The sequence below is a fragment of the Antechinus flavipes genome, chromosome X (genome assembly GCF_016432865.1).
Source record: "Antechinus flavipes isolate AdamAnt ecotype Samford, QLD, Australia chromosome X, AdamAnt_v2, whole genome shotgun sequence".
Classification (NCBI taxonomy): domain Eukaryota; kingdom Metazoa; phylum Chordata; class Mammalia; order Dasyuromorphia; family Dasyuridae; genus Antechinus; species Antechinus flavipes.
Genome location: NC_067404.1, coordinates 85,815,522 through 85,829,868, shown reverse-complemented (window position 1 = coordinate 85,829,868; position 14,347 = coordinate 85,815,522). Strand labels below are relative to the sequence as shown.

Sequence of the window (14,347 nt, the reverse complement as noted above, 5' to 3'; positions counted from 1 at the left end):
TTGGGATCTTACTCATAGTACAGGGTAGCCCTGCTGGTTCCCCCAAGTCAGCTATTTCCCAGGGGCCCCTTGTGTTTAGTGTCCTGTTCACAACAGGAAATACTTCTTCCTTTCCTATGCAGAAAACAGCCTGGATTCTCAGGTTGGCAGTGTCACAGGAGCCCCTTGTGTCTTGTTGACAGAAGGGGGTAGCCCTCTCTCTCTCCAGAAAACAGCCTGGTTTCCGGAGTTTGCAATTTTCCAGGGGTCCCTTGTTTGGTGTCTTGCTCACAGCAGGGGGAAGTTTTGCTGGTTTCCTGGATTGGCAATTTCCCAGAGACCCCTTGTGTTTGGTATCTTACAGCAGTGGGCAACCTGGATTCCTGCAAAGAATTTGCCTGGGCCCTTTGCCCACAGCAGGAGGTGCTACAGCCCTGCCTGTTCTCTCCAGAACATAGCCTACTTTCCCGGGTTGCAATTTGTCAGGGGTCTCTTGCTCACAGCAGAGGTAGCTCTCCTGATTTCTTGAGTTGGCAATTATCCAAGGGCCCCTTGCGTTTGTTATTTTGCTTCACTCTGGGATAGTAATTTCCAGGGGTCCCTGCCTCCCCTTTCCAGAAAAGTCTGGTTTCCTGGGTTGGCGATTTGCCAGAAGCCCCTTAGTGTTTTGCTCACAGCAGGGTTCCTGGGTTCATAGGACCCTTTGTTCATAGTAGTCCTACCTGTTGTCTTCAGAACATAGCCTGGTTTCCCAGGATGCACTTTACCATTGCTCACAGCAGGGGGCAGGCTTGTCCCCTCTCTCCAGAAAAGTCTAGTTTTCCCAGTTTGCAATTTCCCAGAGGCCCCTTGGTGTCTTCTTCACAGCAGGGGGAAGCTCTTCCTGCTCTTTCCCAGTCTGGCTTCCCCAATAGGTAACTTTCCTTGTGTTTGGGGTCTTACAATAAAGGGTAACCCTGTTGGTCTCCCAAATTGGCAATTTCCCAGAGACCCCTTGTGCTTGGTGTCTTGTTCACATCATGGGTAGCCATGCTGGTTTCCTGGGTTGGCAATTTTACATGGGCTCCTTATCTTGCTCCCACCAGAGGGCAGTACTACCTGTTCTCTCCAGAAAAAAGCCTGGTCTCCAGAGCTGCCAATTTTTCAGGGGTCTCTTGTGTTTGGTATCTTGCTCCTAGCATGGGGTGGTCTTCCCTGTTCTCTCCAGAAAACATCCTGGTTTCACAGGTTGAAATTTGCCAGGCGCCCTTTCTTCACAAGAGGAGTGCCTTTTTCCTGCCCCCCCCCCCCTTTTCCAGAAAACTCTTGTTTTCCAAGTTGGCCATTTTCTACAGGTCCCTTGCATTTGGTGTCTTGCTCACAGCAGGGGGCAACCAGGGTTCCCTGGCAAGGAATTTGCCTGGGCCATTTGCCCACAGCAGGAGGTAGGCCTGCCTGTTCTCTCCAGAACACAGCCTGCATTCCCAGGATGTCATTTGCTGTTGCTCACAGCAGGGGGTAACCCTGTCCTTCTCTCCAAAAAACTTGGGTTTCCTGGGTTTGCAATTTTCCAGGGGTCCCTTTCTTGATGTCTTGTTCACAGTGGGGGTACTCTTGCTGGTTTTGTGAAATAGCAGTTTCCCAGGGGCCCCTTGTATTTGGTGTATTTCTCACCTCTCAGTAGAGGGTAGCTCTTCATGACCTCTCCAGAAAACAGCATGGGTTCTCAAGTTGGCAGTGTCCCAGAGTCCCCTTGTGCTTGGTATCTTCCTCAAAACAGGGAGTAACCCTGATTCCAATATTCCAATGGCCCCTTGTATTCAGTGTCTTGTTCAAAGCAGGGCATAGCCTTGCTGGTTTTGTGGATGGGCAGTTTCCCAGAGGTCCATTGTATTTAGAAGGGACCCCTGGAAAATTGCAAACTAGCAAACCAGGCTGTTTTCTGGAGAGAACAGGCAGGGCCACCCCTTGCTGTGGGCACAATATCAAACACGAGGAGCCACTGGAAAATTGGCAGCTCTGGAGACTAGGCTTTTTTCTGAAGCGCACAGGCAGGGCTGCCCCTGCTGGAAGGAGGACAAGGAGCCCGTGTAAAATAGCCAACCCAGGAAACCAGCATGGCTACCACCTGCTGTGAGCAAGACACCAAATAAAAGGGGCTTTTGGATAATGGGAACCAGGGTTACCCCCTGCTGTGGGCATCCCACCAAACCCAAGGGACCCCTGGGCAACTGCCAGTCCAGGAAACCAGCAAGACTACTCCCTGCTGTGAGCAAGATACTAAACCCAAGGGGCCCCTGGGACACTGCAATCCAAAAAACCAGCAAGGCAACCCCTTGCTATGAGCAAGATACCACACACTAGGGGACCTGGAACACTACCATCCTGAGAACCCAGGTTGTTCGCTGAAAAGGGCAGGAAGAGCTACCCTCTACTGTGAGAAATACACCAAACACAAGGGGTCCCTGGGAAACTTCCAGTCCAAGAAACCAGCAAAACTATCCCCTGCTGTGAACAAGACAGCAAAGAAGGAACCCCTGGAAAATTGCAAACCAGAAAAATGGGCTGTTTTCTGGAAAGAGCAGGAAGAGGTACCCCCTGCTGTGAGGAAGACACTAAACACAAGGGACCATTGGAGAATTGGAACCAGGACTACCCCCTGCTGTGGGCAAGACACCAAACACATGAGGACCCTAGGAAACTCTCAATCCAGGAAACCAGCGAGGCTACCCCCTGCTGTCAGCAAGGTAGCAAACCCAAGGGGATCTTGGAACACTACCATCCTGAGAACCCAGGCTGTTTTCTGGAGAGGGCAAGAAAAGGTACCAGCTGTGAACCAGACACCAAACATAAGGAACCCCTGGGAAACTGCCAGTCCAAGACACCAGCAAGACTTCTCCCTGCTAGATCCTCCCCAGGGATCAAAGGAGGGATCCCTGGAAAATTGCCAACTTGGGAAAGCAGTCCCAAAGAAAGATTTGGAGAGAGGGGGCATGTTTACCTGCTGGTGTGAGCAAGGGTTCACTGGTAAATTGCAACCTGGGAACCCAGGTTCTGGAAAGAACAGGCAGAGCTTGTTATGTTTTCCTCCTGTTATGAGTAAGAAGCCCCTCACACTCACAGTAGGGGGTATCCTGCTGGTGTCCCAAGTTGGCAATTTCCCAAAGGCTCCCTGTGTTTGGTGTCTTGCTCACAGTAGGGGTACCCAAACTGGTTTCCTAGATTGACAATTTTACATGGGCTCCTTGTCTTACTCTCAGCAGGGAATAGACCTGCCTGTTATCTTTAGAAAACAACCTGGTTTCCAGAGCTAGAAATTTTCCAGGGACCCCTTGTGTTTGGAATATTTCTCATAGCAGGGGGTAGCCCTGCCCCCCCTACAGAAAAATATGATTTTCTGAGTTGGCATTTTGCCAGAGACCTCGTTGTGCCTTCCTCACAGCAGGGGATAGCCGGCTATCTTCCTGCGCTCTCCCAAAAAACAGTTTGACTTTCCAAGGCCTCCTTGTGTTTCAGGGTATTACTCACAGTAGGGGGTAGCCTGCCTGTTTCCCAAGTTGGCAATTTCTCAGGGGCCCCTTGTGTTTGGTACCTTGTTCACATCAGGGGATAATCATGCTGGTTTCCTTGGTTGGCTATTTTACATGGGCTCCTTGTCTTACTGCCCACATGGGATAGACCTGCTTGTTCTCACCAGAAAAAAGCCTGGTTTGCAGAACTAGCAATTTTCCAGTGACCCTTTTTGCTTGGTGTCTTGCTCACAGCAGGGGGTAGCCCTGCTTGTTCTCTCCAGAAAACAGCCTGGTTTCCAGAGCTGGCAATTTTCCAGGGGCCATTTATGTTTGGTAGCTTACTCACAGCAGGGGGTAGCCCTGCATCCCAGGTAAGATATTTGCCAGGGGCCCTTTGTGTTTGGTGTATTGCAGTATCTTTTCCTGGTCTCTCCAGAAAACAACTTAGGTTCCCAAATTGGCAGTGTTACAGGGACCGCTTTTGTTTGGGGGTCTTATGCACAGCAGGAGATAACCCTGCTGGTTTACCATGCAGGCAGTTTTACATCAAGGAGTAGCCCTGATTGGGTTTCTTGGGTAAGAATTTGCCAGGGACCCCTTGCTTTCAGGAGGAGATTGTCCTGTCTATTCTTTCTAGGAAACAGCCTGGTTTCCCAGGTTGACAATTTGCCAGGGGCCCCTTGTGTTTGGAGTATTACTCACAGCATGGGGTAGTCCTGCCTGCTCTCTCCAGAAAACAGCCTGGGTTCTCCAGTTTGTAATTTGCCAGGGGCCCCTTGTATTTGGTGTCTTGCTCACAATAGGGGGTAGCCCTGCTGGTTTCCCTAGTTGACAATTTGCCAGGGGCCCCTTGTGTTCAGTGTCTTGCTCACAGAGTGGGTAGCTGTGCCTGCTTTTTCCAGGCCACAGCCTGGTTTCTCAGGCTGGCCATTTGCCTTTCAAAGGCTTGCCTGTCCTGGGACTGAAGGCTGTGTCACTGATCTGATCTGCTACTAAGCCAGGACAAAAGGACTCCTTTGGTGAGAGATCCTCTCACTGGCTCTTCCTGATAGCCTCTGAGTGGGGCTGAACACCCCTTTCACCCCAGGGAGACTGATCTTTCTTGAAGTCCTTCCAATCTGTCTCGAGTTGGAGAGTGGTTTCATTCCATCAGACTGTTCACAACTTCAAGGGAGGTCCCATAGGTGTTGGCGTTGGGTTCGGTGTTGGGGAGCTTAGATGGACTCTTAACCAATCCCAGCATTCTCTTTCTTTACTCAATCAAAGACATTCATGACTCCAAAAGAGAGGACGATATAATAAAAAAATGGCCATCTTGCCTAAAGTAATTTACTTATTTAGTGCCATATCAATCAAACTATGTGGTGTTCTCTTCTTTAAAATATAATGGTTCTCTCTGGGAGCAGGTTTCTTGGGGAGGTTTTCTGGAAGCAGCCTTAGTTTCAGTTCAGAGTTATAATCACTCCAAATACAGCCAGCTGATAAAATCCAAACATTTATTTCTCATTTCTTTTCTTGGGTCCGGTTAGCTTTCTTAGAGGCTTATCTTTCTGCTTGGTTCCAAGAGCTCTTGCAGCTTGACCTTTGTCTCTGCTTTCTTCAGGCTCCAGCCAGCACAAAGGTGGAAGATGAAATGAATCTGACTCCACCTCCGAGAGTGGGCTTGTGGCCTTCTGTATCTTCCAGAGTGCTCTGTGTCTGTCCCAGAGTGCTCTGTGGCCCTAAGAGCTTCTTGCTTATATGAGCTCTCTAAAGGTGTGAACACAAGCCTTGTTTCTATCAGTTCCACTTAGTAGCTTGTTTCAAGTTCTGGCCCATAACATCTCCTTATAGGATCAGATCAATCATACTGAACCATGCTAAATTAGATAATTATTGTCTCTATCAATTCTAATGACTTAACAGCTTGTAAGGATTCTAACAAAACTATCCCAAAATTATGGATAGAACTAGAAGAAATAACAAAATCCATCTGGAAGGAAAAAAGGCCAAGAATATCAAGGTCATTAATGAGAAAAAAATACAAAGGAAGGTGGCCTAGCAATACCAGATCTCAAACTATATTCTAAAGTAGTAATCCTCAAAAAATCACTGATAAAATCCTATTTAGGCCTGCTAAGGCCACAGAAGGAATGCTACTCGAGTAACTGTTCCTTGAACCCAGGCAACCATATAGATGTTCTATTTTTGTGTTCAATAAGTCCTAGGCTACTCTCTAAAAAGACACTATTTCTAACAACCTCTGCCTTGCTATAGAGATTTTACTATTCCTAACTATGGCTTAGAGCCAGATTTATGGACTATAAGCATTCTTCCCCGACCCACATTGCCAATGAGGCTACTTGATCCTCTTAAAACTCTGACTGAAAGAGAATCCCGTGTGAATCTTCTCATTCCGCCATTGAATCAAATGGTCTCCCACAACAAAAGGACCTGCGTGTGCAAAAATATTTATAGCAGCCTTTTTCATGGCGGCAAAGAATTAAAAATTGAGGGAATAGCCATCAATTGGGGAACAGCTGAAGAAGCCATAGCATATGAATGTAACAATACTATTGGGCAAGAAGAAATAATGAACAGGCAGATTTCGGAAAAACTGGAAAGACCTGTAGGAACTGATGTAAAGTGAAATGAGCAGAACCAGGAAAACATCAGACACAGTATCAGCAACTGTGTGTGATGATCAATTATGAATGACTCTACTCTTCTCTGAAACACAGTGTTCTAAGACAAGTACAAAGAGTTCAGGAAGGAAAATGCCATCTCCGTCCACACCAAGAGCTGATGGACTCTGAATGCAGATTGAAGCAGATTTGTCTTTGTTTACCTTATTCTTTCTCATGTTTTTTTTCCCCCTTTTGATCTGTTTCCTTTTTTTTTTTTTTTTACAACTGTGACTAATATGAAAATGTGTTTTACATGATAGCACATGCATAAACTAGAGGGGAGAAGAGGGGGGAAATTTGGAATGCGAAATATGGTAAGAATGAACAATTGCCTCAGCAAAAAAAAAATAAAATAAAATAAAAGAATGAATACTAAAAAAATTTTGACATGTAACTAGAGAAAAAATACTATTCAATAAAAAAATAAATTATTCATTAAAGAGAGATAGGATGTAAGCAATCTTGTTTATAGATTTCTTTTTATTATTTTCATGTTTCTTTTTTTTAACAGAAAAGCAGTACAAAACAAAAGAGAACATTGTCATATATCCAGCAGAACATCAGAAGGGATTCAAAATATATAACAACAAATTCCCAGTTCAATAAAGTATATATATATTAGTGGAAGAAATCATATTCATGAGTGATCATCTTTTCTTTACTTCCTTGTAAAGTGTTGTTCTGTTCTCTGCTGCATACCCTTTTTCTTTATTCTTTTCCGCCCCTTTCATCCCCTCTATCAGCCCCAGGCAGGCTATCGTTCAGAAAGGATACATTTATGTATACATATATAGATATATACATACATACACTCCACCCCACCTCCCATATACATACCCCTATTAACTCTTTGCTTTAATTTAGCTCCTAACTTGCCTTGCTATTACTTAATTTATCCCTACCTGTCCTCTTCCCTCACCCTTTGCCCATCCCTGCCATATTATTTCTTTATAGATTTTGGAGGTTGCTATACCCTTCACATTATATATGTAGCACTGTCTATTGAACCCATTCCGGATTCGAGTAGGTTTTCCGAACTCCTCTCCCTTCTAATACCTCTGTGGCTATTCTTCCTCCACACCTCATTTGTATAACAGGATTACTATTTTTTACCTTAACTCTACCCCAATCTTTCTTTTGAGCTATCCTATTGTTGACGTCAATCTTAAACATACGTATAAATTTTCCATGTTAAAAAAAATCAACAATTTGTCCATGTTGAGTTCCTTAAAACTGATCTTTGGTATTAGCTCTTATATGTCAAATTTTCTATTAAGTTTGGGTTTGATTGATAGAACGTCCTGAAAATCTACAAGTTTGTTCAACGTCCATTTTTTTCTCATTTAATATTATAGATAATTTTGCTGAATAGGATATTTTTGGCTGCAAGTCTAGTTCTTTTGATTGTGGGTAGATATGATTCCAGGACCTGCAATCTTTTATTATGGCTGCTAAGTACAGTATAATTCTAATTGTAGCTCAGCATATTTGAATTAGTTTTTTGTTTTGTTTTTTTTTTTTTTTCAAAATTGTCTCTTTGATCTGGGCTTTTTGAAATTTGGCAATAATGTTCCTAAGTGTTTTCCCCAAAAGATCTCTTTGAGATGGTGTGTTGAACAGTAGATTGTTTTTTCTATTTCTATTTTCCCCTTCTGTTCTATCATTTCAGAACAATGTTATTGCATTATTGTGTCCAGGTTCTTTTTTTGGTCTCAACTTTCAGATAGTCCAATTATTCTTACGTTTTCTCTTCTTGATCTGTTGTTTTTCTTAGAAGATGCCTCACATTCTGTTCTATCTTTTCATTCTTTATAATCTGTTTTGTTATTTCTTGGTCTCTCATAGCTTCACTGGCTTCCCCTTGCCCTACTCTAATTTTCAAAGAGTTATTTTCTTCTTTAAGACTTTGTATCTCCTTTTCTAATTGAATAACTTTTTTCATAATCTTAGTTTTCTTGGATCATTTTAAAAAAATTTTTATTATTTTATTCAATTTTATTTATTTTTGTTTTGCCTCAATATTTCTCATTTGATTTTTTTTATTTCTTGTACAAATTCTCTCTGGGCAGGGAGCCATTTAACAATACTCTTTAGGATAGAAGCTTTTTTTACTTCAGTGTCCTCCTCTGAAGATGAACCCCAATCCTAATGCTATTACCATAATAAATTTCTATGATTGGATTCTTTTTTCTTTGCTGGTTCACTTTTTTTTTTTTTTTGGGATGAGAAGTATTAGTGTAAGCACACCAATAGTGGGGTGGGGAGCTCACTTGAGCTCTCCCCTCTGACCTGGAATTCCAAACCAAAAGCTCCCCCCTCCAGCAGGTGCCCGAAGCCAGCTTTATCCCTGCCCCCTGCCTCTGCACTCCTGGTGCGCTGGCTCCTTCTCACCCAGGGCTGCGTCTCAACACCACAGCTGGGCCTGGTGTTCCCAATCAGCCCAGGGTCCCTCGATCTCTCCAATGCATTCCCCAACTCTTCCCCCAACTCCTCACGCTGTCCCAGAGGTGAAAGTCTCTGTGGTTCCTGCTGAGGCTCTAGCCAAGCCCAGCTAGCCCCAAGGGTCTGTACTAGGCGTTTGTGTAGAACTAGTCCGGAGCTGTTCACACTTCACACAGGTTAATTCCAGCCCAGGGTCTTTCTTCAGATCTGCTTGGGTTGTGCCAGGAGGATCCCACTTCTGCCCCAAGTCTTTTGGATTTTTCACCAGTTTAGGGTCGTCCTAAAGTGTGAATTTGTTGTTTGTGGGGAAAATCTAGAGAGCCTGAAATTTACCAATCTGCTTTGCCATCTTACCAGAATCCTCCCCCATGTATCTATTTCTTAATTGATTGGAGTTGGGGGAGAGGGGGTGCAGAATATTACGCCTCTGAAATTGGCAGACAGGAAAGAGCAGTGACCGCCCTTCTCCCTGGATCCCGTCACCTTGGAAACACTGCAAACTGACAGATACTTAGAACTAGCTCTGGAAACAGCAGCACAAAAAAAGCAGAGCCCAACTTCAACATAAAGTTCAAAGTCAAGAAATAGCCCTGGAAAATGAGCAAACAGAACAATGGGACTTTAAAAAGGTGCTATTGCTGGTTGTGAAGACCAAGACATACATTCAGAAGAAGACAGGTGCAAATGGCTACAAAGCTTCAAAGTGCTAGTTAGAATGAGGAATGATTTTCTCACATAAAAGAGGTGCACAAGGGAGACCTTTTTACAAAGAAAAGGGAAAATGGGGGGCACTGATGGGCAATGCTCGAACCTCACTCTCATTGGGATTGGTTCAAAGAATGAAAGAATAGATATACACACTTAGTTGTGTATAGAATTGTAACTTATCCAACAGGGAAATGAGAGGAGAAGGGCGTAACAGAAAGTGTGGGGAGAATGAGGAGAGGGAGGGTGGATTAAGGGAGGCACTGATTAGAAGTCAAAGAGACTTCTGAGGAGGGACAGGATAAAGAGAAGGAGAAGGAAAAAAAAACAGAAGAAAATAGGATGAAAGGAAATATACAATTAGTAATCATAACTGTGAACTCGAATTAATGAGCTCATTCATAAAACAGAAGCAGATAACAGAATGGATCAGAAACCAGAATCAAACAATATTTTGTTTATAAAAGACGCGCTTGAAATAGAAAGACACACAGTTAAAATAAAGAGCCGGAGCAGAATCTAATATGTTGGGATGGGTAAGGGGAGGAAGGCAGGTACGACAATCGGGATCCAGACAAAGCAAAAGGAAAAATCAACCTACTTAAAAGATGATCAGAGGAACTACATTATGTTCAAAGATACCATTGACAATGAAATAATCCTTTTTTTTAAAAGGGTTTACAGCAGGTTCCTCTGGCAAAAACCTCATTCAATATATTCTGAGCATGGAATTGAGTTAAATTTATAAAAATAAGGGCCATTCCCCAATTGATTAATGGTCAAAGGATATAAACAGGCAATTTTCAGAGAAAAGAAATCAAAGCTATGTCATTTTTTAAAATGCTCTGAATCCCTATTGATTAGAGAAAGGCAAATTAGAACAACTCCCTGGTACCATCTCACATCTCTCAGAAATGAGCAATGCTGGAAGGGATGAAGGGAAAATCAGCACACTAATGCATTGTTGTTGGAGTAATGAACTGTTTTAACCCTTTTGAGGAACATAAAGAACTAGGCCCAAAGGGTAATGAAACTTTGAGCCAGCAATACCCTACTAGATCTGTATCCCAAGGAGATCAAAGAAAGAGACAAGGTTATTATATGTACCAAAAAAATCGGTAGTTATCTTCTGCTCAAGGGGAGCCAATACAAGGAAACACGTTTGACCCTGACAGTTGAAAATCCAGGGCCCCTGAAAATTTAACTCCTCAAATTTTGCAATTCATCTAAAAAAATCTGCCCGTTGACCCAGAAGGCAAACAAAAAGTCACTCACTCTGGAACTCAGAATGAGTTCTCGAGGGTCATATTCTTTAAAGGCAAAGTTAGATTATATTCTCGGTAATATTTCAGCCCTTTACAAGCCAAACAAATGAATACAAGTTCTTAGTATTTCAAATAAGCAACCGTGTTGCCATTGTTTCGAGCGCGTATCAGTCAAGTAGCTTAAAAGTTAGAACTAAATAAACAGGTCAGCAGCCTCTATTCTCCCTCGAGTATGCACATCTGACAAGACACATACATGGACACTTATGGGGTTACACGGAACTGAACTCCCAAAGCCCAACCCGGGAGACACACATTTTCCCAGCCATTTGAAAAGAGCATCATTTATCCTTCTTGATTTATGTGAGAATGTAAGGTACACAGGAATGTTTTTTCGAATTATTTTTGTATTATTTAGCTTTAATTATGCCATCATTTGTGAAATGGAGCTGCTCTGGTTTTCTCTCAAAGATGGCAAGGGCTCTTTATGTCTGTGTAGAATTTTTAAAAAAGAATAGTCACTTTCTGTTTGGTGTAAATGGTTTACACTCAAACACACACACACACACACACACACACACACACACAGAGGTAGTAGCTATTTTTGAGGTGAGAAAGAATTGGAAATTGAGGAGAAGCCCATCAATTGGGGAATGGTTAAACAAGCTGTGGTATATGATTGTGATGAAGTACTATTGTGCAATAAGAAAAAGGAAGAAAAGAAGGGAGGGAGGGAAGGAGGGAAGAAAGAAAGAAAGGAAGGAAGGAAGGGAGGGAGGGAGGAAGGAAGGAATGAGGGAAGGAAGGAGGGAAGGAAGGAAGGAAGGAAGAAAGGAAGGAAGGAAGGAAGGAAGGAAGGAAGGAAGGAAGGAAGGAAGGAAGGAAAGAAGAGAGGGAGGGAGGGAGGGAGGAAGGAAGGAAGGAGGGAAGGAAGGAAGGAAGGAAGGAGGGAAGGAAGGAAGGAAAGAAGGAAGGAAAGAAGGAAGAGAGGGAGGGAGGGAGGGAAGGGAAGAGGGAGGAGGGAGGAAAGAAGGAAGGAAGGAAGGAAGGAAGGAAGGAAGGAAGGAAGGAAGGAAGGAAGGAAGGAAGGAAGGAAGAGAGAGAGGGAGGGAGAGAAGGAGGGAGGGAGGAGGAAAGGTAGATAGTAAAAATCAAGGCTTGATTTACTGTTCGATTATCTAGACTTAAGAAAGGGATGTAGGAAACTTCAAGAATGCCCATCAAACTGTGTCCTCTGTCATCCCCTCCTTTTGTTGGAGACCTTGTCGCTCAGCATTGGCCCAGTTGGCACGTGGCCGCCAGGAAGGCTGGCCTGGCCTTGAGTGTGCCCATCTCTGCTCCCATGAAGTTGGACTTCCCACCAGGGTTCTCTTAGCCTGTCCTTCACAGGAGGGAAGGGCACAGACCACACTGCCACGGTTTTAGAGTGCGAGACATTTGCCAAACTCTGATGTCACAACAGGAAACGCTGGGTTTGAGGCCCAAAGATTTTATTAAGAGGACCCCCCCCCCCCCAGGAAGGCAAGCTCAGGGTCTGGGCAGGCCCCACACTATATAGGTGAAGTTTAAGTTTCTGTGCAAACCTGAAGCGCTTTGCCCATGGGACCTTTTGTCATGGCTTGAGCGGTGCCTTCCTTAACCGGCCAGGGCTCCCAGCTGTGGCCAGGGGACACTGAGGTAATGGTCCAGTTTGAATTGGCTCGTATTTGCAATCCCTGAAATGGCCACCAGATGACAGCCTGGTTGAGCTGCTGTTTGCCTGATTAGGAGCCTAGGTGCCAGGCACCCACCGGGTTCTGAGCATGCCCCACGAAGCTGAGGTGGGCCACCGAGGCCCAGGGGCCCTGGAGAGCACAGGGCTGGAAATCGCCTCAGCTGGCCCTGCTTCTCGCCCCTTCCCACCCTGGGCTCCAGGGGCCTCTGGGCAAGGGTCCTTCCAAGTACTCAGGCACTTTGCTGTCAGTGGTCTCCGGCCTGGGGTCAGGACTCGGCCAGCGGGATCACTTGTGCTTGGGGAACACTTGGGTGGGACACCCCATTTCTAGGCCCTGACTCCTACTGGCTCCTTCCCAGATGGCCCCGGCTCCTGACAACTCTCAGAAAGTGATGCCGTGGGGGGGCACTGGGGCCCTGGGAGTCACCGTTTCCTGACTGGGTCTGCAGCCAGAGGCTGTGCTAGTGGAGAAAGTGCTGGGCCTGGAGGCAGGAAACACTTGACTTCCCATTACTCCTGGGGCTTCTGAGAGGGGGGAGTCCCTGATGGCTTCACTGTTGTTTGCCTGGGTCTCCTCCCCTGTAAAATGGGGAACCCCGGTTCCCAAGGACTTTAAAGCACTCAACCCAGGGTCTGGCGCACAGTAGGTACTTACTAAATGCGTTGCCTGTCGCAGACCTCCTGTTGCTCCGCTCCTCCCAACACGGGCCTTGGATCCTGCGAGAGGCCAGAGGGCAACGCTGAGAGCGGCCCTAGCAGGTGGGGTGCCCGGGGGGCCGGCCTCTGGGTGCGGGGAGGCCATCCTGCTCCTGCCCTAGCTGGCCCCTCCGGCTCCGGCCTTCATTTCTCTGACCCCGCTGGGCCCTGACTCAGTTACTGGAGCCGGTCTCCGCACATGGGGGGCAGTGCTGGTCTGCCCGGGATCGCGAGGACCCACCCAAGTCTTAGGGAGCCCGGTTGGGGAGTCCCGGGGAACATCCGGGGATACTGGGAGGAAAGGAACAGCCCCACACCGCATGCCCACAGCCTCAAGTCAGACGAAGATGCACACGCATGCGGGCGCACACACACAGACACACACACACGCACACGCACACAGGCACACGCACACACACAGGCACACGCGTACACACAGGCGCGCGCGCGCGCGCACACACACACACAAAGGAACACTTGCCCTCTCCCACCCCCACGGAGGCCGGCTCTTTGGCCCCCCACCCCCGGATACACACCCGGGACGGGGGCCAGAGCCTTCCAGCGGCCTTTTGTGTGACCAAGGATCAGGGACACAGAGTGTGCAGACAAGTGTGAACCAGAGCGGGGGCTGGGCTGGGCGGGGGTCCGGGACTGGAGAACCTGTGGAAGCAGAGTCCTTGGGAGCCCCTTTTCCCCCGCCCCGCTGGAGGCAGGGGGCGGCACCAATGGGGGGAGGGACTGTGGGAGGGGCTTGGAGGCAGGGGGAGGGACGGCGGGGGGGCTTGGAGGTAGGGGGCGGGGCGGACTGGGGGCCCTGGAAACAAGAGGAGGGGTCGATGGGGAGGGGGCGGTGAAGACAAGGGGAGGGACCGATTGGGGGGGGCTCGGGAAGCAAGGGGAGGGGCCGATCGGCGGAGGTGGGGAGGGAGGGACCGCGTCCTCTGCGGATTCGGCCGGGAGGGAGCCTCTTGGGGTTTGGGGGAATCCCGGGGCCCCTGCGCAGGCGCCCCCTTCCCCCGAAGAGCCCGCCTCCGCGGCCCTGCCCCTTGCGGGGCCAGCCGCCGGCAGCTTCCTCCCCGGATACCGGGGAGGGGGCGCCGCCCCCCGGAGCCGCCGCGCCCGGATCTACGTCGCGCCCCGGCCCCGGCCCCCTCCCCCAGGCCCGGCCCCGCCATGCCCGGCTCGGCGGCTCCCCACACCCCAGCCGCTGTCCCCCGCAGCCCCCGCCCCCCGTGCACGGGGGCTGCAGGCCGGCCCTAGCGGGCGGCCGGGCACTGGGGACGCCGGGGTTTGGGAGCCGGGAGCTGCGGCGGGAGGAGGAGAGGAGGGAGAAGAGAAGGAGGAGGAGGAGGAGGAGGAGGAGGAGAAGGAGGAGGAGGAGGAGGACAG

The 14,347-nt window shown here is 47.5% G+C and overlaps 1 protein-coding gene across 1 annotated transcript; it reads right to left on the bottom strand.

Annotated features, from left to right (window-relative positions):
- Window positions 1-12,036: 12,036 nt before the first annotated feature.
- On the bottom strand, window positions 12,037-14,133 carry LOC127543179 (uncharacterized). Its single transcript, XM_051969195.1, has 4 exons — window positions 14,009-14,133; window positions 13,495-13,772; window positions 12,918-12,979; window positions 12,037-12,263 (listed from the first exon to the last, which is right to left on the bottom strand). The coding sequence occupies exons 1-4, from the start codon at window positions 14,131-14,133 to the stop codon at window positions 12,114-12,116; spliced, it is 615 nt and encodes a 204-aa protein (XP_051825155.1). The 3' UTR covers window positions 12,037-12,113.
- Between the last annotated feature and the right edge of the window lie 214 nt (window positions 14,134-14,347).

Excerpts from the sequence above, each read along its gene's own strand:
- LOC127543179 (XM_051969195.1), bottom strand. The coding sequence starts at position 14,133 with ATGGCGGGGCCGGGCCTGGGGGAGGGGGCCGGGGCCGGGGCGCGACGT. Across the intron at positions 13,773-14,008 it reads AGCTGCCGGCGGCTGGCCCC|GGCCCCCAGTCCGCCCCGCC; the intron begins GCAAGGGGCAGG and ends TCTTGTTTCCAG. Across the intron at positions 12,980-13,494 it reads GGCTCTGGCCCCCGTCCCGG|GATCCAAGGCCCGTGTTGGG; the intron begins GTGTGTATCCGG and ends GGCCTCTCGCAG.